Genomic DNA, 25,244 nt, shown 5'->3' with positions numbered 1-25,244 from the left:
GCACCACATCACCAAACACTATACCGCCCCCCCACCACATCACCACACATAATCCGACCGGCCCACCACATCACCACACATAATCCCGCCCCCCCACCACATCACCACACACAATCCCGCCCCCACATCACCACACATAATCCCGCCCCCCACCACATCACCACACAATCCCGCCGCCCCACCACATTACCACACACAATCCCGCCCCCCACCACATTACCACACACAATCTGCACCACATCACCACACACAATCCCGCCCCCACCACACAAAATCCCACTGACCCACATCACCACATAATCCCGCCCACCACATCACCACACATAATCCCGCCACCAAACACATCACCACGCATAATCCTGCCCCCCCAACACATCACCACATATAATCCCGCCGGCCCACCACATCACCACGCATAATCCCACCCCCCAACACATCACCACACATAATCCTGTCCCCCAACACATCACCACACATAATACCACCCCCCACCCCATTACCAGACAAAATCCCGCCCCCCACCACATCAAAACACATAATCCCACCCCCCAACATCACCACAGATAATCCCGTTCCCCCACCACATTACCACACATAATCCCTCCCCCCACCACATCACCACACATAATCCCGCCCCCCACAGTACCACAGATAATCCCGCCCCCACCACATTACCACACATAATCCCGCCCCCCACATTACCACACATCATCCCGACCCCCACCACATTACCACACAATACCGCCCCCCACATTACCACAGATAATCCCGCCCCAACCACATCACCACACATAATCCCTTCCCCACATCGCCACACATATTCCCGCCCCCCACATCACCACACACAATCCCGCCCCCCACCACATCACCACACATAATCCCACCTCCACCACATATAATCCCACCCCCCACCACACATAATACCGCCCCACACAACACCACACATAATCCTGCCCCACCACATTACCACAGATAATCCCACCCCCCCCACATTACCACACACAATCCCGCCCCCCACCACATCACCACACATAATCCCACCCCCACCACACATAATCCCACCCCCACCACATATAATACCGCCCCACACCACAACACCACACATAATCCTGCCCCCACATTACCTCACATAATCCCAACCCCCCACATTACAACACATAATCCTGCCCCCACCACATCACCACACATAATCCTGCCCCCCCACATCACCACACATAATCCCGCCCCCCCACCACATTACCACACATAATCCCTCCCACCACATCACCACACATAATCCCGCCCTCCCACCACAATACCACACATAATCCCGCCCCCACATTACCACACATAATCCCGCCCCCACCACATTGCCACACATAATCCCGCCCCTCCACCACATCACCACAAATAATCCCGCCCCCCACGACATTACCAGATAATCTCGCCCTCCGCCACATCACCACACATAATCCCGCCCCCCACCACATCACCACACATAACCCCACCCCCCACATCACCACACATAATCCCGCCCCCCAACTACATCATCACACATAATCCCGCCCCCCACTACATCATCACATAATCCCGCCCCCCATCTAATCACCACATAATCCCACCCCCCACATCACCACACATAATCCAGCCCCCCCACATCATCACATAATCCCCCCACCACCGCACATAATCCCACCCCCACCACATTACCACATAATCCTGCTCCCACACCACATTACCACACATAATCCCACCCCCACTACATCACCACACATAATCCCACCCCCACCACATTACCACACATAATCCCACCCCCACCACATTACCACAGATAATCCTGCCCCCACCACATTATCACACATAATCCTGCCCCCCACATTACCACAAATAATCCCGCCCCTCCACCACATCACCACACATAATCCCGCCTCCCACATTACCACACGAGGCTCCGTCCCACACATTACCACACGAAGCTCCGTCCCCACACATTACCACACGAGGCTGCATCCCCACACATTACCACATGAGGCTCCGCCCCCCACATTACCACATGAGGCTCCATCCCCACACATTACCACACGAGGCTCCGTCCCCCCACGTTACCACATGAGGCTCCGTCCCCACACATTACCACACGAGGCTCCGTCCCCCCACATTACCACACAAGGCTCCATCCTAACACATTACCACATGAGGCTCTGTCCTCACATATTACCACACAAGGCTCTGTTCCCCCACATTAACACATGAGGCTCCGTCCACCCACATTACCATATGAGGCTCCATCCCCACACATTACCACACGAGGCTCCATCCCCACACATTACCACACGAGGCTCCATTTCCCCACATTACCACATGAGGCTCCATCCACTTAAATTACCACACAAGGCTCCGTTCCCCCATATTACCACACGAGGCTCCGTTCCCCCACATTACCACACGAGGCTCCGTCCCCCCACATTACCACACGAGGCTCCGTCTCCACACATTACCACACGAGGTTGCATCCCCACACATTACCACACGAGGCACCGCCCCCCCACATTACCACATGAGGCTCCATCCCCCCACATTACCACACGAGGCTCCGTCCTCACATTACCACACGAGGCTCCGTTCCCCCACATTACCACACGAGGCTCCGTCCACCCACATTACCACACGAGGCTTCGTCCCCACACATTACCACACGAGGCTCCGTCCCCCCACATTACCACATGAGGCTCCGTCCCTCCACATTACCACACGCTGTGTGCTGTGTGGTTGTGGGGATTGGTTACTTTCACCACATGCTTCATTGGTCCCTTGCAAGTCGACCGTTTTTCACACACCTAGATGGAATGGACATCATCAGCCGTTCGTTTGGAAAATACGTAAATGTGATTCTCGTAGACCAACTTCTTCCCACGTTTGGATAGAACTGAATTCATATTTGTAGAAAGTGAATTGCTGTGGAAGCTGACTGATTTTTTTGTGCTAGTACACCTCTCTCTTTGTAGAGATTTTAGACACTGCTACATCCTGATGTAAAGATGGAATAAGAGCTAGTCTAATGTAACTTGCAGGACACCTGACATGAAAATTGTTACATCTGCAACAAAACTTGCAAACAAGCAGGTCAGTGAGGTCTGACCAAAGAGGAGTAGAGGGCAATAATGATTTCACGTGATCTAGACTGTATTTGCCTTTTTGCTATTACTACAGAAGAACAGCAAAATGATTCTTTACAATTAGATGATCTTGTTGAAGCTGCTTCACACCTATTTCCTATTCATCACATGTGTTGTGCACACGCTGTAGCTGGCAATAAGAGATAGTCTGCAAGAGGAACATGCTGCAACTCTGATTAGCAAAGTGAGGAAATTGGCTATTGCTGCTAGAACCCCTAAAATTGATTCCATCTTTAAGAGACGTACTGGAAAAGGGGCAATTGTGGATCAAGCCACTTGGTGGGGCAGCACCTTTTTAATGATTGAGCGATTGTTTGAGCTGAAACCCTTCCTTGTAGATATGGCCAACCATCAGGTAACACTACATGGCAATGTCAATGGACACAGGTGGCTGAATTGAAGGAATTTCTTCATCACCCATTTACAGTGACTAAAAAGTTACAAGCTGAGGATTTAACTCCTGGCATTGGGAGAACTTGTTGTTTTGCCTGTCCTAAAGAGGTTTAATTGCAGATGGCATTGCCGCTTCAATGAAATGGAGAGAGACACTGCTATTCTAAAATAAAATTCTTCTGGCAGCTGTTTATGTGGACTCGAGTCATCGTGTATTGCTGGAAGATCAACAGCTTACTAAAGGAAAAGAAGCTTTGATTGAGGTAGCAGTTAGGATGAGTGGGCTACAGGATGGCCAAGAGCAAGAGGACTCGGGTCCTGCCAGTGCTGTTGCTGCCGTTGCTTCTTCTTCATCAGATGAGAAGTTTGATTTCGACAAGTATTTGGACGACATAGAGCAGGCAAAGCGTTGCTGCAGGGAAAAAGATTCTACTCCCATAGAAAACAGATTGACGATATTTCAGCAAAATTCTTCACTTGCTCTCAAAGAAGTATAAGAGTTCAGTCGTTCATCAAAACTGAGTGTGCACGAGGCACTTCCTTTATACACTGAAATTGTTAGAGATGTTGCCCATGTGGTCATTGCTTTGCCACCAACGCAAGTTAGTGTAGAGAGGTTGTTCTCTAGCCTTAAAATAATTAGGTCAGATTTGAGGTTATCTATAAAGGAGGATCTGATGGACACGATACTATTTCTCAGAACAAATTCATAGACTGCACAAATGCTATTCAGTACGTTTTTGTTGAAAACTGTTTTTTTCCCCACTTACTGCAGAGTGCATAATAAATTGTAAATATGCAAAGTTTTTTTTATTTTAAAGTTGTATTCCAATAAATATACTTTATGTTCTATCTAAATGGCTTGATTATTGTATCATAATAAAGATTGAAAGCCTGATGTTACCATTTTACTACAGTAAATTTATCACTTAAACTTAAACATGAACCATGTATGAGGGAGTCGGAGTTGGTATCAGGGGAATTGAGGAGTCGGAGGTTTGGCTTAATTGTAAAATGATATCTGAGGTTTATCTGATAACATGTACTAATTGCAACATACAACACGTAGGTTGCACCACAGGAGTTCTTAATCTGAGGCTCCGTAGGCTTACATTAAAAGAAGTAGCTCAGCCCCACACATGTCACTATGCGAGACGGCAAAGAAAAGGAGCACTCACGTTGGACTAAAACAGGGCTAGAAACCTGAGAACACCGTGATCAGTAAGTCTAATAATACATTTACACGTAATTACATAAGCAATTAGGACAGTTAATTATGAAATATGAAGAAGGATCTATATATCTTGGACCTGAACTGGCTAATTTTCCACACTGGTTAATAGTATAGTTTTGTTAAACCAATGAAATGTAAAAACTAGTGAAACAAACACCAGAATGTTTTATTTTTAACAGATTACCAAACAGCACTTATTGAGACCAGTTCAGATAAGGGGAATTTTGCATGGTGAAAAATAACCCTGACTTCCAAGTTTTTAAAAGAATATCTACAGTCTGCCCCAACCGGAAACTTCTTCCAGCCTGCAAATATGGTTGACTTTGTTGATCCACATCCACTAGTGATGCGCAAACGTGCTTGGATAAGGTGTTATCTGAGCATGCTCGGGTACTAACCGAGTGTCTTCGGCATGCTCAAAAATATGTTTGACTTGCAGCGCCTGCATATCTCGCGGCTGTTCAACAAACTAAAAGACAATCCCTGCATGTGTTGCGGCTGTTAAACAGCCGCAAGACTTGCAGTCATGGGACTTGAACATTATATTCGAGCACGCCGAAGACACTCGGTTAGCATACGAGTATGCTCTGATAACACCTAATCCGAGAACGTTCGCTCATCACTAATTACTACATATTATAATGTTTATAAGGTAAGCTATTCTCTTGCACTTGCATAAAATGCATGTTTATTTTCCCCCCAGACTTTATTCCCTACCAGTAGAAGTTTGAAAGACTTAGCACTCAGCTCAGGCGTGTTTAAACAAATTTCAAAATATATAATCTAGCAAAGGAATTAAAATTTTCTTACTTTATTTCCAAAGATGAATACAATTCAAAGTGTAGACATCCAAAACAGTGACAAACATAGCTTACATGTTTTGACTGTATGCTGCACTTTTAAGAGTGAAGTTGCCCGGGGTTTCAGAGTGCAGAGCTGGTAAGAAGAGATGCAAAGGACCGTATAGGAATGAGAAAGCAGCAGAAGTGGCCGGAAAGGAGAGAATGAGTTTTTTTTTCCTTTTGTGAGCCACTCTATGGTTCAGAAAAATTGTGACCAGATAGCTGCCATTTTGCTCTATTTGCGTAGATCAAAATAAAAAAAAATCCACATTCTGAAGAATAAAGGTTTTTGCAAAATTTGAGTAAAATTAAATTCCACTACTAAATTTGCCCAAATTCTCTACATTCTCTACAGACAATGTTACATTGTCCTCTTATAAGATGCATTAGAATGTATAAATTGCTTCAGCTCTTCTTACTCAAGTGCCATTAATTTATAATTTATATACGAGAAGCCATCCCAAATTGCTATGCAAACTCATTGAATTCCAGAGACTGTTATGTGTGTGATATGTGATGAAGCAGACTGGTATTAATAACATTTTAGTTAACAAAGGCACACCATTCTAACAGAAATCCCATGGGAAATAAGGATATTCAAATACTCAGACTTTCAGAAACTCTAAAAGTTGGCCACTTATATATTTGTGACACAAATTACACACTGTTAGCCAAGTACTATGTAATTTTCCTGCAGCCATTGATTCAGTTTACAAATAAATTAAATCTAGTTTACAAACACAACTAAATATAATGTATAGGTTGCAAAGTATATAGCATTGGCTAAATACCTACACTCCTTAGTCTTATACAAGTTATAGGCATCAGCCCCCTTAATTCCCAACATATTCATGCTGGAAACAATCCTGTTTCATCAGAACAACTATTTTTAAACATGTAACCATAAATACTTCAGCGTGCTCTTCCTTACAGCTAGTGTGTAACATCTGCTAGTTTTGGAACATAATTTAGACTGTCTGCCATAGGGCTTGTTTCCACTTGCGAGAAACACGTTCATGTCTCGCATGTGAAAACCAAGCTCTGGGGCCGGCACTTTAGAGCGGAGCATGCGGCTCCATGTGTTGCTATGCGGCTGCACGCTCCGCTCTGGAGTGCCGGCGCCAGAGCTTGGTTTTCACATGCGAGACACGGACGTGTTTCCGCAAGTGGAAACAAGCCCTAAAGCAAAGTATTGACCGAAAAACACATGTACCAAAAAAATAATGTTTAATGGTTTGGCCCATACACTGAGTGAGTACGTCAAAGGTGTGTAGAGTGAAAATATCAAGGTGGATGGGTTTATATTTGGGGAACATGGGTGACCTTCTGCTGCATGTTACCAGAATTAACTGTGACATATTGTTTTGTCCAGTTTGTTAATGAATAATGTGTGTTTATTAATATGTACCATGGCTACAATTGCTAAAGAATAATTCCATTCAAGATTCAGTAAGATCTTTCATACAAAGAATTAGCAAGGGAACAAAGACTAATGGAAATGCTAGCACATTACAAGAGTAAAAACACAATGATGAACAGTATACAAGAGCACTCAATCTCACAGGTTCCTGAATGGATGCTTATTGACACAACCCTAGTTTATTACCCAAGACCACAAGACAATCTGCTTTGTCCACTATTACTTCTCATTACAGTCTCTGATCGACTATATTGCATCGAAAAGTAACATGTTTTTTTTTAATTATTTACATTTTTCTATATGCTTGCTGTGTTGTTAAAAAGCAGCATATACCGGTATTTTTCATATTGCTTATTGTATTTACCACATATTGTATTTTGCGGACTATAAGCCGCACTCCAAATTTTGAGGAGGAAAATAATTTTTTTTGTTGCCTGCACCACCAAAATTTTCTTGAAGCCCACTGCTGGGACACCCCTCCTCATCCCACCGTTGGAAGATCAATGTGCAAAGCAGGGACTCCGCTCCTGCCTCGCATCAACGATGCCCCCTCCTCCCAGCCCAGAGCCCGCAGCATCGTCCCACTCCTGCCACCACCGGCTTCTTGCAGTGGAGACCCTGCCTCCTGTAACCCCGTTCGACCGCCTTCCCCCTCTACCCTGATAAGTTACATTCATACTATAAGATACCCTTTTTCCTCTGGATTTAATTTTTTTTTTATATAAAATCTAAGGAATTACTGAAAATAAACGATTGATGTATACTATACTGATGACTTTAGGTACAAAATTGATTTTCTAGGCCTTCCTGCTACACAAATAGCCTTAAAAGCAACAGGTCAATCTTATGACGTGAACCAATAAGATAAACATTTAAGGACCTGGACATTTTTCATATTTGCACTTAATTTTTTTTTCCTCCCCTTCTTCCAAGAGCAATAACTATTTTTATTTTTACATCAACATAACCATATGAAGATTTTTTTAATTGTGGGAACAGTTCCAGTCTTTAATGACACCACTGAATTTACTCTATAATGTACTGAAAAAATAGAAAAAAAAATCCAAGTAGGACAAACTGGTGACAAAAATTGCAATTTCGGGATTGTCTTTGGGTTTAATTTTACAGCGTTTATTGTAAAGTGAAAAATGATCTGGTAATGATTCTCCATGGTAGTATGACTATGACAATAATAAACTTGTAAATGGGTTTTTTTTTTACCATATTTTAGTAGTTAAAAAAATTAAGAAACTTTTGCCATTTTCTGAGACCTGTAACTTTATTTTTCCATGTAAGGAGATGGCTGAGAGCTTTTTTTTTCTGTGGTGAGCTGTACATTTTATTTTAAGATGGCAGTCACAGATGCTTTCAGTAGGTCCTGAGTTGCCATGGCAAACCATTACCTCTCATGCCATTTAGCTGCCAAAGTCAGTGATTGGCAGCGGCAATTTAATGGTTAACAGTGACTGGCGTTTTGCTGTCACCACCGCTATTACAGGCAGGTGTCGGCTATGTAACATATAGTGCTGAACTCATGTGTTCGCTAAGCGGTTAAGTATAACAGTTAAACTACACTGTAGACAAATTATGTTGCATACAATAACCCAGTGTGAAGTTAAAGGTGTTGTCTGGCCATAGGCTACAAGATTGCAGACTTGTGAAGCCATACATTGCGCTCACTGTGAACTGTGAGGATTCTCCACTGCTCAAGCTGATTTGCATACATGTCACATGCCATCTAGGTGGGGGCAGCCTCGCACAATGCAAGTGTATTGAGCGAGGCCAGACACAATTTAGTCGGAATGTGGCTGGAATTATGCAAATCACATACATGCGGTCACATGACAAACTGCTCCCGCCAAAGGAGAATCCTCACAAGTGTATAGTGCACGTGATATAAGGATTCACAAGTCTTCAGTCACATAGAGTGACTGCAGACTTGTAGTCTAAGGTTGGACAACCCCTTTAATAAGTAATGAACCTATATATTCACAATGAAACATATTTTAACATTATTATTACATTTTAATTACCCAATTGATTGCAAAATTGAATATTGTACATTTTTTTTACATTAAGTGTCTAAATGTCTGCAAAATGCTATAGTATATATTATGTACTATATTAGGATTATTCATTTTAATAGGAAGAAAATAGAATGCATTCTTACTAAGAGTGTGTAAAAAATTCACTTACATTGACTATGGCCTCCTTTGTCTGTGCCATATCAGAGATAACACCATCTGTAATAATCAGCAAAACAAAATACTGGGAGCCGTCTTTTATTGAGGCAGCATATCTAAAGCAAAGAATAAAAATTGCAACTATTAGCCTCCGGAAGCAGACAAAAATTAAAACAAAATCATTTAGACTTGTTAATAATAATATAGGTTAAGAGTAAATGTAAACCTTTATTTAGAAACTAGTTGGAGGCCCGATGCTATCGCATCAGGAGGGCGGTAATGTCACGATGGGGGCAGGTATGCGGCGCTGTTGTTGGCTAATGGAATCCTGTGATGATCTAGTGACTTTTGCATCAGGGGACTCATGCGCTTGACGCCTACGCTTATATGCATCGTTTTTGTCCCAGCGATGCTGTTGCTCTTCAAGAGTCTCATTTGCCCTTTGTTGTCTTCGACGTTGTGCCTTTGCTGCTTTCCTTTCATTGTCATTGGCGTACTTTTTATGAGGAGCCATGTTGGTGTTGATATTTCTTTTTAAAGGGGTTTTCCCACGAACAAAAGTTCATTTTAAAAATTGTCTGTGTCTGACCGTGTACTGAACATACCACAGCTCCTGGGCAGGGGAGGAAGCAAAAGACAATACTGACCTAACAGCAGGAGATCGCAGAGGATACATTTTGTGAGGTAAAATATTAAAAAAAAACAGTCCTTGAAATATTTTACCTCACAAAATAAATCCACTGTGATCCCCTGCTGTAATGCCAGTATTGTCTTTTGCTTTCTCCCCTGCCAAGATGATGTGGTATGCTCCGTACACGGTCAGACACACTCACCCGTGTCTGATCGTGTACAGAACATACCACAGCTCCTGGGCAGGGGAGGAAGCAAAAGACAATACTGACATTACAGCAGGAGATCGCAAGGGATACATTTTGTGAGGTAATTTTTTTAAAAACAGTCAGTGAAATATTTTACCTCACAAATAGTGTTGAGCGATACCGTCCGATACTTGAAAGTATCGGTATCGGAAAGTATCGGCCGATACCGGCAAAGTATCGGATCTAATCCGATACCGATACCCGATACCAATACAAGTCAATGGGACTCAAGTATCGGACGGTATTCCTGATGGTTCCCAGGGTCTGAAGGAGAGGAAACTCTCCTTCAGGCCCTGGGAACCATATTAATGTGTAAAATAAAGAATTAAAATAAAAAATATTGCTATACTCACCTCTCCGACGCAGCCTGCACCTTACCGAGGGAACCGGCAGCGTTGTTTGCTTAAAATTCGCGCTTTAACTTCCTTACGTGAAGTCCCGGCTTGTGATTGGTCGCGCGCCGCCCATGTGGCCGCGACGCGACCAATCACAGCAAGCCGTGACGTAATTTCAGGTCCTTCAGGATTTTAAAATTACGTTCCGGCTTTGTGATTGGTCGCGTCGCGGTCACATGGGCGACGCGACCAATCACAAGCCGTGACGTCACGGGAGGCTGGACACGCGCGCATTTTAAAATGCGCGCATGTCCTGCCTCCCGTGACGTCACGGCTTGTGATTGGTCGCGTCGCCCATGTGACCGCGACGCGACCAATCACAAGCCAGAACGTAATTTTAAAATCCTGAAGGACCTAAAATTACGTCACGGCTTGCTGTGATTTGTCGCGTCGCGGCCACATGGGCGACGCGACCAATCACAAGCCGGGACGTCACGGGAGGCAGGACAGGCGCGCATTTTAAAATGCGCGCGTGTCCAGCCTCCCGTGACATCACGGCTTGTGATTGGTCACGTCGCCCATGTGACCGCGATGCGACCAATCACAAAGCCGGAACGTAATTTTAAAATCCTGAAGGACCTGAAATTACATCACGGCTTGCTGTGATTGGTCGCGTCGCGGCCACATGGGCGGCGCGCGACCAATAACAAGCCGGGACTTCACGTAAGGAAGTTAAAGCGCGAATTTTAAGCAAACAACGCTGCCGGTTCCCTCGGTAAGGTGCAGGCTGCGTCGGAGAGGTGAGTATAGCAATATTTTTTATTTTAATTCTTTATTTTACACATTAATGTTGTTTCGATACCGATACCCGATACCACAAAAGTATCGGATCTCGGTATCGGAATTCCGATACAGCAAATATTGGCCGATACCCGATACTTGCGGTATCGGAATGCTCAACACTACTCACAAAATGAATCCACTGTGATCCCCTGCTGTAATGTCAGTATTATCTTTTGCTTCCTCCCCTGCCCAGGAGATGTGGTATACGACGTACACAGTCAGACACAGTCAATTTTTAAAATTAACTTTCTTTCATGTGAAAACCCCTTTAATGTGACTGACTTCCTCTGCTTGTAGACACGTCGCGCATCTGCTGTCGGGATCAGCCAAATGATTCACTGCACCTGTGTGTAATTCGCGCAGGCGCAGTAAATCAGACTGCCGCCATCTTTGTGCAGACAGATAGCGCCGGTCAAATTAAAACTGCGCATGCACTCCTCCTGTACAAAGATGGCGGAAGTCAGTGAATCATTCGGCTGATCCCGGCGGCGGCGTGTTTGCGACGGTGTCCCGCTGGTAGTACCCCTCAAGAGGCTGCGTGAGTGTGAGTGTGAAAGTGTGAGTGTGTGAGAGTGTGTGTGTGTGTGGTGCGTATGGCGTATAGAGTGTGTGTGTGGTGTAACGGTGTTCCGCTGGTAGTACCGCGCAATTGGTTGGTACCAGCATAAGTTTCCATATTGAGACACCCATCACTTGGGTGTCCCAATATGGTGTTTGGTGAACTTCCTCCGCTTGGAATTCTGGGATACAGTGACATCTGGACAGAACAGGAAATTAAAACATTACAAGGAAATTATATAAATAGATGGAATTGTAGTGCAAATGGTGAAATACACTGAAGGACGACCTCAAGCATGTTCTGAAATCAGTGCTATTTGTTTTTGGTAAGTAGGAAAGTAGTTTTTGAAAACCTTATTCACGTATAATACACAATAATTGCTGATTTTTGTAGAGCAACATGTTGAACGAAAATCCAACACACTAGTATTTTCCCTAAAAAGACAAATTTACTTACCGATAATGGGATTTTTTCAGAACCCATGACAGTACCACAGAGAGAGGGGATTCACCCATCAAGGACAGGAAACCTACAGTCTAAAAAGGGAGTGCCCTCTTCCATGCATCAGTTTGATTACAGAGCATGAGAGGACCTCCAAATGGTTATTTACAAAAACGCCATCACCACGTAACACTATCATCCCAACGTGACCCTAAACCAGGAACTAAACTAGCATTCAACCATACAAGTGAAAGGAAGGAACATAAGTGTGCTGTCATGGGTTCTGAAAAATCCCATTACTGGTAAGTAATTTTGTCTTTATCATCCATGACTTCTGATAGATAGACCGGGTCTGACTGTAAAATTACTGTCTCCTCCAGAATATGTTTAAAGACAGGGTCTGGATATTGCTAACCCTATGGGCTGAGGTTAGGGCCACCACAAGCAGTGTGTCTTTAACCCCTTCATGACCCAGCCTATTTTGGCCTTAATGACCTTGCCGTTTTTTGCAATTCTGACCAGTGTCCCTTTATGAAGTAATAACTCGGGAACGCTTCAACGGATCGTAGCGATTCTGAGACTGTTTTTTCGGGACATATTGGGCTTCATGTTAGTGGTAAATTTAGGTCGATAATTTCTGCGTTTATTTGTGAAAAAAATGGAAATTTGGCGAAAATTTTGAAAATTTTGCAATTTTCACATTTTGAATTTTTATTCTGTTAAACCAGAGAGTTATGTGACACAAAATAGTTAATAAATAACATTTCCCAGATGTCTACTTTACATCAGCACAATTTAGGAAACAACATTTTTTTTTGCTAGGAAGTTATAAGGGTTAAAATTTGACCAGTGATTTCTCATTTTTACAACAAAATTTACAAAACCATTTTTTTTAGGGACCACCTCACATTTGAAGTCAATTTGAGGGTTCTATATGGCTGAAAATACCCAAAAGTGACACCATTCTAAAAACTGCACCCCTCAAGGTGCTCAAAACCACATTCAAGAAGTTTATTAACCCTTCAGGTGTTTCACAGCAGCAGAAGCAACATGGAAGGAAAAAATGAACATTTAACTTTTTAGTCACAAATTTTCTTTTAGCAACAATTTTTTTATTTTCCCAAGGGTAAAAGGAGAAACTGGACCACGAAAGTTGTTGTCCAATTTGTTCTGAGTACGCTGATACCTCATATGTGGGGGTAAACCACTGTTTGGGCGCACGGCAGAATTCGGAAGGGAAGGAGCGCCATTTGACTTTTTGAATGAAAAATTGGCTCCAATCTTTAGCGGACACCATGTCGCGTTTGGAGAGCCCCCGTGTGCCTAAACATTGGAGCTCCCCCACAAGTGACCCCATTTTGGAAACTAGACGCCCCAAGGAACTTATCTAGATGCATAGTGAGCACTTTAAACCCCCAGGTGCTTCACAAATTGATCCGTAAAATGAAAAAGTACTTTTTTTTCACAAAAAAATTATTTTAGCCTCAATTTTTTAATTTTCACATGGGCAACAGGATAAAATGGATCCTAAAATTTGTTGGGCAATTTCTCCTGAGTACACTGATACCTCACATGTTGGGGTAAATCACTGTTTGGGCCCATGGTAAGTCTCGGAAGGGAAGGAGCGCCATTTGACTTTTTGAATGAAAAATTATCTCCATCGTTAGCGGACATCATGTCGCGTTTGGAGAGCCCCTGTGTGCCTAAACATAGGAGCTTCCCCACAAGTGACCCCATTTTGGAAAGGAGACCCCCCAAGGAACTTATCTAGATGCATAGTGAGCACTTTAAACCCTCAGGTGCTTCACAAATTGATCCGTAAAAATGAAAAAGTACTTTTTTTTCACAAAAAAATTCTTTTAGCCTCAATTTTTTAATTTTCACATGGGTGACAGGATAAAATGGATCCTAAAATTTGTTGGGCAATTTCTCCTGAGTACGCCGATACCTCATATGTGGGGGTACACCACTGTTTGGGCGCATGGCAAGGCTCGGAAGGGAAGGCGCGCCATTTGACTTTTTGAATGGAAAAGTAGCTCCAATCGTTAGCGGACACCATGTCGCGTTTGGAGAGCCCCTGTGTGCCTAAACATTGGAGCTCCCCCACAAGTGACCCCATTTTGGAAACTAGACCCCCCAAGGAACTTATCTAGATGCATAGTGAGCACTTTAAACCAACAAGTGCTTCACAGAACATTATAACGCAGAGCCGTGAAAATAAAAAATAATTTTTCTTTCCTCAAAAATGATTTTTAGCCCAGAATTTTTTATTTTCCCAAGGGTAACAGGAGAAATTGGACCCCAAATGTTGTTGTCCAATTTGTCCTGAGTACGATGATACCCCATATGTGGGGGTAAACCACTGTTTGGGTGCACGGCAGGGCTTGGAAGGGAAGGCACGCCATTTGGCTTTTTGAATGGAAAATTAGCTCCAATCATTAGCGGACACCATGTCGCCTTTGGAGAGCCCCTGTGTGCCTAAACATTGGAGCTTCCCCATAAGTGACCCCATTTTGGAAACTAGACCTCCCAAGGAACTAATCTAGATGTGTGGTGAGCACTTTGAACCCCCAAGTGCTTCACAGAAGTTTATAACGCAGAGCCATGAAAATAAAAAATAATTTTTCTTTTATCAAAAAAAATTCAGGGCTAAAAATTTTTTTATTTTCCCAAGGGTAACAGGGGAAATTTGACCCCAATAGTTGTTGTCCAGTTTCTCCTGAGTACGCTGATACCCCATATGTGGGGGTAAACCACTGTTTGGGCACACGTCGGGGTTCGGAAGGGAAGTAGTGACGTTTTGAAATGCAGACTTTGATGGAATGCTCTGCGGGCGTCACGTTGCGTTTGCAGAGCCCCTGATGTGCCTAAACAGTAGAAACCCCCAACAAGTGACCCCATTTTGGAAACTAGACCCCCAAATGAACTTATCTAGATGTGTGGTGAGCACTTTGAACCCCTAAGTGCTTCACAGAAGTTTATAACGCAGAGCCGTGAAAATAATAAATACGTTTTCTTTCCTCAAAAAAAATTTTTTAGCCCTGATTTTTTTATTTTCCCAAGGGTAACAGGAGAAATTTGACCCCAAGAGTTGTTGTCCAGTTTCTCCTGAGTATGCTGATACCCCATATGTGGGGGTAAACCACTGTTTGGGCACATGCCGGGGCTTGGAAGTGAAGTAGTGATGTTTTGAAATGCAGACTTTGAGGGAATGCTCTGCGGGCGTCACGTTGCGTTTGCAGAGCCCCTGATGTGCCTAAACAGTAGAAACCCCCCACAAGTGACCCCATTTTGGAAACTAAACCCCCAAGGGAACTTATCTAGATGTGTGGTGAGCACTTTGAACCCCTAAGTGCTTCACAGAAGTTTATAACGCAGAGCCGTGAAAATAATAAATACGTTTTCTTTCCTCAAAATTTTTTTTTTAGCCCTGATTTTTTTTATTTTACCAAGGGTAACAGGAGAAATTTGACCCCAAGAGTTGTTGTCCAGTTTCTCCTGAGTACAGTGATACCCCATATGTGGGGGTAAACCACTGTTTGGGCACATGCCGGAGCTCGGAAGTGAAGTAGTGACGTTTTGAAATGCAGACTTTGATGGAATGCTCTGCGGGCATCACGTTGCGTTTGCAGAGCCCCTGATGTGCCTAAACAGTAGAAACTCCCCACAAGTGACCCCATTTTGGAAACTAAGCCCCCAAGGGAACTTATCTAGATGTGTGGTGAGCACTTTGAACCCCCAAGTGCTTCACAGAAGTTTATAACGCAGAGCCGTGAAAATAAAAAATCATTTTTCTTTCCTCAAAAATAATTTTTTAGCCCGCAATTTTTTATTTTCCCAAGGGTTACAGGAGAAATTAGACCCCAAAAGTTGTTGATCAGTTTCTCCTGAGTACGCTGGTACCCCATATGTGGGGGTAAAGCACTGTTTGGGCACACGTCGGGGCTCGGAAGGGAGAGAGCACCATTTTACTTTTTCAACGCAAGATTGGCTGGAATCAATGGTGGCGCCGTGTCGCGTTTGAAGACCCCCTGATGTGCCTAAAAAGTGGAAACCCCTCAATTCTAACTCCAACACTAACCCCAACACACCCCTAACTCTAATCCCAACCCTAACCACAACCCTAACCCCAACACACCCCTAACCCTAGTCTTACCCCTAATTCCAACCCTAAGGCTATGTGCTCACGTTGCGGATTTGTGTGGATTTTTCCGCAGTTTTTGAAAAATCTGCAGGTAAAACGCACTGCGCTTTACCTGCGGATTTACCGCGGATTTCCAGTGTTTTTTGTGTGGATTTCACTTGCGGATTCCTATTATGGAGCAGGTGTAAAACGCTGCGGAATTGCACAAAGAATTGACATGCTGCGGAAAATACAACGCAGCGTTTCCGCGCTGTATTTTCCGCACCATGGGCACAGCGGATTTGGTTTTCCATAGGTTTACGTGGTACTGTAAACGTGATGGAAAACTGATACGAATCCGCAGCGACCAATCCGCTGCGGATCCGCAGCCAAATCCGCACCGTGTGCACATAGCCTAATTCTAACCCTAATTCCAACCCTAACCCTAATTCTAACCCTAATTCTAACCCTAGCCCTAAGTGCAACCCTAGCCCTAAGTGCAACCCTAGCCCTAAGTGCAACCCTAGCCCTAAGTGCAACCCTAAGTGCAACCCTAGCCCTAAGTGCAACCCTAAGTGCAACCCTAAGTGCAACCCTAAGTGCAACCCTAGCCCTAAGTGCAACCCTAAGTGCAACCCTAGCCCTAAGTGCAACCCTAAGTGCAACCCTAGCCCTAAGTGCAACCCTAAGTGCAACCCTAGCCCTAAGTGCAACCCTAAGTGCAACCCTAAGTGCAACCCTAGCCCTTAGTGCAACCCTAAGTGCAACCCTAAGTGCAACCCTAGCCCTAAGTGCAACCCTGAGTGCAACCCTAAGTGCAACCCTAGCCCTAAGTGCAACCCTAAGTGCAACCCTAAGTGCAACCCTAGCCCTAAGTGCAACCCTAAGTGCAACCCTAAGTGCAACCCTAGCCCTAAGTGCAACCCTAAGTGCAACCCTAGCCCTAAGTGCAACCCTAAGTGCAACCCTAAGTGCAACCCTAGCCCTAAGTGCAACCCTAAGTGCAACCCTAGCCCTAAGTGCAACCCTAAGTGCAACCCTAAGTGCAACCCTAGCCCTAAGTGCAACCCTAAGTGCAACCCTAAGTGCAACCCTAAGTGCAACCCTAACCCTAAGTGCAACCCTAAGTGCAACCCTAGCCCTAAGTGCAACCCTAAGTGCAACCCTAGCCCTAAGTGCAACCCTAAGTGCAACCCTACCCCTAACCCTACCCCTAACCGTACCCCTAATCCTACCCCTACCCCTAACCCTAATGGAAAAACAAAAATAATTATATTTTCTGTATTTTATTATTGTCCCTACCTATGGGGGTGATAAAGGGGGTGATTTATTTACTATTTTTTTTATTTTGATCGCTGTGATAGAACTTATCACAGCGACCAAAATGTGCAGGAACGAATCTGCCGGCTGGCAGATTCGGCGGGCGCCCTGCGCATGCGCCCAACATTTTCCAAGATGGCGGCGCCCATGAAGCAGACGGCCGGACACCGGGAAGGACATCGGAGCTGGGTAAGTATGGGGGGGTGGGACCGGAACACGGGGGGGGGGGGGATCGGAGGACCTGGGGAGCGGACAGGAGGACCGGGGAAGCCGACAGGAGGGAGGAGGGGAGCGAAACGGAGATCGGGGCAAAAAGGACGACTGGGGAGGCGATCGGTGGGGTGGGGTGGGGGCAGATCGGGGTCTCCAGCCATGGCAGATGCTATTGCAGCATCGGCCATGGCTGGATTGTAATATTTCACCATTTTCATAGGTGAAATATTACAAATCGCTGATTGGCAGTTTCACTTTCAACAGCCAATCAGAGCGATCGTAGCCACGGGGGGGGGGGGGGGTGAAGCCACCCCCCCTGGGCTGAAGTACCACTCCCCCTGTCTCTGCAGATCGGGTAAAATGGGAGTTAACCCCTTCACCCGATCTGCAGGGACGTGATCATTCTGTGACACAGCATATGCGTCACAGGTCGGATTGGCACCGACTTTCATGACGCATACGCTGTGTCACAGGTCGGGAAGGGGTTAAAGTGAGGAACTCAACCATTCAACCAATACGGAGTCCATAGGTTCAAATGGAGAGTCTGTCAAAGCTGTCAGAACTAGATTCAAATCCCAAGGAGGGACTTTTGGACTGGGAATGGGCCTTGACCTGGAACATGCTCTAATAAAATCCATTGATTACCAGCCTTGTCAAAATTATACAGTGTACCATTGTCCGACACCTGATCAATGATGAGCAGTAGAGTAGATCTGTATTTCACCAGCTGGAACCGTGGTTCCTGGACTGATGTCCTGTAGAGTCACACCAGTGACAGGAGAAAGGCCGTTTTATATCCCATCGCACTAATTTCAGCGCATTACTCCATAGGATTTGGGTAAAATGGGGGAGGTAAATGTTTGATTGCTCATTTAGACTGCATATTTGTCCTCCAAGTTGTGCATACTAGTATACCGCAGGGGGATGATGCAAAACGTAATCAGCAGGCATTCCACAAATTAACACACAAGGGTCAATGGACAGTCTCACATGAAACAATGGCTCAAGTCCCTTGACCTACTGAACAAAGGAACAGTACATCTGGCATAATTAAGAATAATTCACCCACACACCAGTGGCCAGATTGATGCGGTGTCATCACACTGTTAATCTCCATTCCATGTGACCTTTCAATATGTATTCATTCGCCAGGACACCCCGCTGTATTACCCTGATGCGAAACTGGGCCGATAATTCTGGCGGGATACAGGAGTCAGAGAACCCAGCAAATACATAGCTTTTCTGAGAGTCATGGGAACTTCTACTGCCTCTGACACTTGGCTGCATATTTTCTACTTTTTCAGGCACTTCAGATTGATTATCATTTTGAAACTCCCGTCTGTTTTATCAAAAAGATAGGGAATGAAATCCTTCCCTTTTTCTTATACAGGAACCTCTAAAAGGACTGAATGTTTTACCAGCTACATGGCCTCTGATTCCAAGGCTAGCTGTTCGTCTAGGGAAGTTCAAAGAGATGTCCCTATAAACTTCAGTGGAGGAACAGCCTGATCTCACTCGGCTGAGAATCCAGTTGTTCAACAAATTTTTTTTTACTCCAGAAGGTCATCTAAGACTGGGACAAACAGATATTCTCTGTTGTGAATTCTGCTCTTGGGCTCCCTCCGGTGGTTGTAAGTGGTAGCCCTGCTGTCTCTGAATCACAGCATTTATCAGGTGTTTTCACTTTTTGCAATTTGGAGAGGGCTATTTAGTCTTGCTTCACCCTTTAGTCAGTGCCAGTTGTCCATTGTTCCTGGAGGATTCACATCCCTGCCTGGTCTCTTCTGCTTTGCGGTTCTTTTCAACAAAGATAAGTTCTGGCCTTGATTTTGCTGTCCACATGCTGTGGTCTTATTGTTCAGTTATTTTCCATGTTTTGTCTTGTCCAGCTTGGTCTGTATAAGGATTTGTTTAGCCAAGCTGGTATCTCTGGAGATGCAGATATTCCCTCCATGTCTTTAGTTAGCTGTGGAGTTTTTGTATTTTCTGTGGTGGATATTTTCTAGTGTTTTAATACTGACCGCATAGTACTCTGTCCTGTCCTTTCTATTTAGCTAGAAGTGGCCTCCTTTGCTAAATTCTCATTTCAGTCTGTGTATGTTTTTTCCCTCTCCTCTCACAGTCAATATTTGTGGGGGGCTGCCTGTTCTTTGGGGATTTTCTCTGAGGCAAGGTAGTTTTCCCTTTTCTATCTCTAGGGGTAATTAGTCCTCCGGCTGTGTCGAGATGTCTAGGGAGCGCTAGGTACATTCCACGGCTACTTCTAGTTGCGGTGTTAGGTTCAGGGTCTGCGGTCAGTACAGGTGCCACCTTCTCCAGAGTACGTCCCATGCTGCTCTTAGGCCACCAGATCATAACAATTCTCCTTCATAAAGGATAGAACATAACTTTTACTTGGCTTGAATGACTCCCAGCCAGCACTTTAACCAGAGAGCGGTACGGGTTACATTAGAAAGTGCTGCTGATCTAGCAGCCAATCCACTGATACATCAGACAGAAAAGTCATTGCCCCCGCATCAACAGAATTGTAGCCAAAATGTTCTTCCTTGCCATCTTAGCCTTCAGCTGGCTTTCTAGAAGATCTAACCATATCATTAAAGACCTAGCTGTAAACAATGTTGAAATGGCTAGCTTTAGGGCCCCAGCAGAGGTTTATCAGGTACTTTTAAGAAAGCTATCTGCCTTTATTTCTAAGAAATCCTTAAGTATCCCCATATCTTCAAAGGGCTATGCAAATCTGTTAGTCACTTTGAGACAGCCACGTCTAATTTTGTGGCTTTATCCCATGAAAATATGGACTAGCTCTCGGGCTATACTCCTGGTGGAGGAGTTTCTCAGTGGTACCGCCTCCGGGTATCGTGTTGCACAGTCCATCATTGCTAGGATGTGCTGGTGCCCCCTGGCAGACATAACTAGGGGTTCTACAAAGTCCATGGCAATCCGATCAAATGGTACCTCAAAGATGGACAATGGCACTAGGGGACTTTGGAAGTGGGATACAGGAACAGTTAGGTGACAAGTAGGGCAGGACCAGCAGTATTTAACCTCTCCGAAGGACCCATTTTTGAGTTTTGTCTACTCCCAGATGCCCGCACAAGACATGAGAATGGGACAGATCTAGTACCCTATGCCTATAGGGATCTGGTAATAACAACTGCTCTACCATTTTCTCTTAGTGACGCGATATAGCAGCTCCTCATTTAAAGCAAAATGTGGAAACCTGGTGTCAGCCCCCGGCTCTTCAGCGACCCTATTTATCACAGTTACATTGTCAAATGCCCCTTCTAGTGTAAGATCCCACATTTCAGCAGTCCCCAAATTTCCCCCAGAAACACCCAGTTCAAAAATCTCGGCCTCATTGGTCGCCATCTTGTCCTCGTCACCAACAAAGACATGCAGGGGGAAACTTGTCTGCCTCCGACTGCAATGGGCATTCATCATGGTGGAACCTGTCTGAGTCACCTGGTACTTCCGCCTTCCTTCATAAGTCCCAAAACAAGCTAAAGTCCAGCCCTATTATCACCAGGTCTCAGCACCACAGTTCATTTTTATAGACACTCTGGCAACGGGGTAGTCCTTGGAATCCCTGTGAATACAGCGAATGCCCGTGTAATTTCCGGGGATCAACTGGTGGATGAGTGTGGCCATTACCAGGGTCACCAAACTCCCCGAGTCAAAGAGTCCTGACTCCAGTACCCCATTTATTGTTACGGGACATGCCTGCGGTCCCTCACATGGTTGATAGTGCACACTGCAGGAGGTAGGCATAGTACGAACAGTGCCTCCTCACACTACAGTGCATCTGTTCGTAGGACATAGGACACCAGGCAGCTTTATGACCAGGGCTGTGATATGTCTGTCAGAGCAAGTCTTTTCCAGCGGCCTTTTTCAACCCCTCAGCGACCACTTGGGACTCCCCCTAGTTGTGACTCTACTACCCCTCTTTTGGGATTCAGGCTCCCTCTGGGTACCCCATTATGGGGATGCAACATCACCTGGCTTCCTTAGGGACCTCTCAACCATCTGGTACCTATCTACTAGGCCAACCAGGTCATGCGCATTTCAGGGATCCTTCTCGGCAACCCAGGTCTGCAGCGGCCTGGGAATGGAGTAGATAAATCTGTCCATTACGAACCGCTTTACTATCTATGCTGGGGTGGAGGACTCTGGCTGCAACCACTTCTGTACCAGATGAAGCGAATCGAACATTTGGGAGCGAGGGGGTTTATCACTGCAATTCGCAAAGTTGTGGACCTTCGCGCTCAGACAGTCATAGGATCTATATGACTAAGGGCACCGTGGTGCGCCAGAAATGTGTCAGGCAGAGAGTCTCTTTCTCTCTTTTTTAAAATTGTTTTCTAAAATGTTCAAATAAAATTGAAATTTTACTCAAACTGGATGGATGCGCTGAATACTCCCTTCCTTCTTCCTATACCATGCATGCTCAAAGTTTCAAATTAAATATGGTATTATAAGAAAAAAAAACAGAAGTGATGCTAGCAAGAGAGTGGTATCAACTTTTATACAAGTCAGTTTTGAAAAGTGCTTCGTTTTGAAAGATATTTAGAGACAAAGTTTAAAATATTGGACAACACCTTTAAAGTTTACATTCTTTACAATTGTTCCTGAAAAAATGCAACACTTTATTATTCATTCAGAAATGGGTTGTGTAGGCAAGGTGTTTGAAGAAATTGTAATAATATACCTACAAAAGTCACCCGACTACTACTCAAGGACCTTACACAAAGTAATCAAATCAGTCATCCTTTTTTACTCAACTCTGTATTTTAAATGTCTTGCAACCTTCACAATACAATCCCCAATTATATTTTCTTCAATATGGGTCGATCTGCAGTTCACAACAGCAGCCACTACACAGTATGCAGAGCTGATCAGTGGGGGTGTTGAGTGTCAGACCCTCTCCAATCTTGTAGTGATTACCTATTCTAGGGATTGATCATTAATATAAAAGTAGAAGATGGCCCCTTTAAATCTATCACTTTAAATCTATCACTATCACTGCAGTAACATTTGACAAATCTTCATTTTTAGACTTACAATATTGATGACCCATCCTCATCAATATCAGATTAGTGGGGATCCAACATCTATAAGGAGGTCAAAAAGACACTCCTTTGTCCTCCACCTTTTAAATAGAGGTTTATGAACATGATTAGAAAGTACATTCAGAGCCTTCCAAGAATAACACACTAAACGTATGAATACAAAGAAATGTAAACATGGGCCTTATAGGGGTTAGTACTTATGCATTCAGTAATTTTGTGCTCATAATCACATACTGAATATTTAATATTGTCACTGAATGTAATATTTCCCTTACAGACAGTATTTTTAGACTTGCATGGAAGTGTCTCCATAAATAAATAAACTACATATATTACATTTAGCGCTAGGTTGAGACAGCAGCATGGTTAATTTTCTACTGTGAGTGTGTATGTCACAATTTCTGACATTCTTTTGTAAAATCATATGGAAAGCTGCAATTGTCTGACATGACTGCATCGCTATATAGTGCTATAATTAAGATTATTTATTCATACATATTCTATAGCTGGAGTTTCCAAGTTCTACCGAATGCAGGAAAAACAAAGACAACTAGGCTGAATTAACTTTAGGATTTGCATTGTAGAAGTAAAAGATAAGTGAATCGATTTGCATGACCCTGCTGCTCAAGCAGCCATGACATGATTGACAAACAGGATCCTGGTCAAGCAGCCATGTCGATACTCTGAAGCCACTGGATGGGAGTCAAGCAAGAGAGGTGGAGTGGGAGAGAGAGACAGGGGCAAGAGAGAGAGAGAAGAGGGAGGGACGGGGAGAGAGACAGGGAGGGGGAGGGCAAGGGAGAGAGAGAAGTGGAGAGGGAGGGACAGGGAGGGATACAGGGAGGGGGAGAGGCGCAGGGGAGGAAAAATGAAAGTGTAAAAATGGAAAAGCGGAATGTCGAGATGGGGATAATCTTCATTTTCTCTTATTTCAGGATCACACCTTGAGGCCTTGTTCACACTATCCTTTTTTTGCTGCGGATTTTTCAGCTGCGGATTTGGAAAAACCGCAATGCAAATCCGCGGTGGTTTTCACTGCAGTTTTTTGTGCGGTTTCTACTGCGGATTCCACTGCGGGTTTCCAACTGCACTTTCCTATTGGTGCAGGTGGAAAACCGCTGCGGAATCCGCAGAAAGAATTGACATGCTACTTCTTTTTTTTCCGCTGATTTTCAAGCGGAAAAACGCAAAGTGGGCACAGCGGTTTTTGTTTTCCATAGGGTAACATTGTACTGTACCCTGCATGGAAAACGGCTGCGGATCCGCAGCTGCAAATCCGCTGCGGATCCGCAGCAAAAACCGCAAAGTGTGAACATAGCCTAAGTCTTTGCAACACAGAGCCATAGTCTCAAGTTACAATACTTTTACTTAGATTTATTATCCTGGAACAAATTAATAGTAAACTGTGTGGGAGGGAAAGCATTAGTTTATCCTAAAATCATTAAAGTGTAACTTATTGTTAAAGACAAAGAAAAATACTTCTAACTGAAAGCAAAACTCTATTACCTTGCTACATGATTAATTACGGGGGCAAAGTTTGTTGGTCCATATAGCTGTACACTTTTCAAGCTTCTGTAATATGCTTCCATCACTCCATCTATTCCATTACAATATGGGTTTTGTGGATTGCCATTCTGTTATATACAAAAAAAAAAATCATATATTTTTATACACACATTCATATATTTTTATACGCACAAAAATGGGCAAATAAGTATAAGAAAGCAAGAAATCCAATCTCCTATAGTGCATTATCATTAGGTCTATGAATCCTGATTTAATAATTTTAAGTCTTACACAAATTATTTTTCATTTAAATAATATGAATAGCGACCATAAAAGATTTACTGCATTTTAAAGTGGTGATCTTTCCGCACCGATCCTAGTGCAGGATATGAAGTGGAAGAACATCCTGATAATTAATATACTCTTGAGAAGTCTATGATCTTTGATCCTTTAATGATTCAAACAATAATGGCTTAAAAGATGCAGCATTTTTTTTTGTTTCTTTTAAATAATTACATTTCAAGAGCCATATATTGTAACTAGCTATTGAACCCGTTCTACGCCCGGGTGGCGAGCATTTATATTGGTATATGGTCTCCATCCTGGTATGTGCTGCTCCTATCTTGCTCTCCCATCCTGTCATGTGCTGCTCCATCCTGCGCCCCCATCCTGTCATGTGCTGCTCCACCGTGTCATGTGCTGTTCCATCCTGCATCCCCATCCTGTCATGTGC

The 25,244-nt window shown here is 44.1% G+C and overlaps 1 protein-coding gene across 1 annotated transcript in view; it reads right to left on the bottom strand.

The window, feature by feature from the left end:
* Positions 1-25,244, bottom strand: part of CPNE8 (copine 8) — a 453,180-nt gene that overhangs the window by 6,235 nt on the left and 421,701 nt on the right. Inside the window, exons 16-17 of the mRNA XM_077264830.1 lie at positions 24,512-24,639; positions 9,241-9,343 (exon numbers count right to left, since the gene is read on the bottom strand). Coding sequence (XP_077120945.1) covers positions 9,241-9,343; positions 24,512-24,639 — 231 coding nt within the window. The remainder of the gene's footprint in view (positions 1-9,240; positions 9,344-24,511; positions 24,640-25,244) is intronic.

Source organism: Ranitomeya variabilis, chromosome 5, assembly GCF_051348905.1.
Source record: "Ranitomeya variabilis isolate aRanVar5 chromosome 5, aRanVar5.hap1, whole genome shotgun sequence".
Taxonomy (NCBI): domain Eukaryota; kingdom Metazoa; phylum Chordata; class Amphibia; order Anura; family Dendrobatidae; genus Ranitomeya; species Ranitomeya variabilis.
Note: the sequence above shows the minus strand (reverse complement) of the source record. Positions and strands in the feature narration are given on the sequence as shown.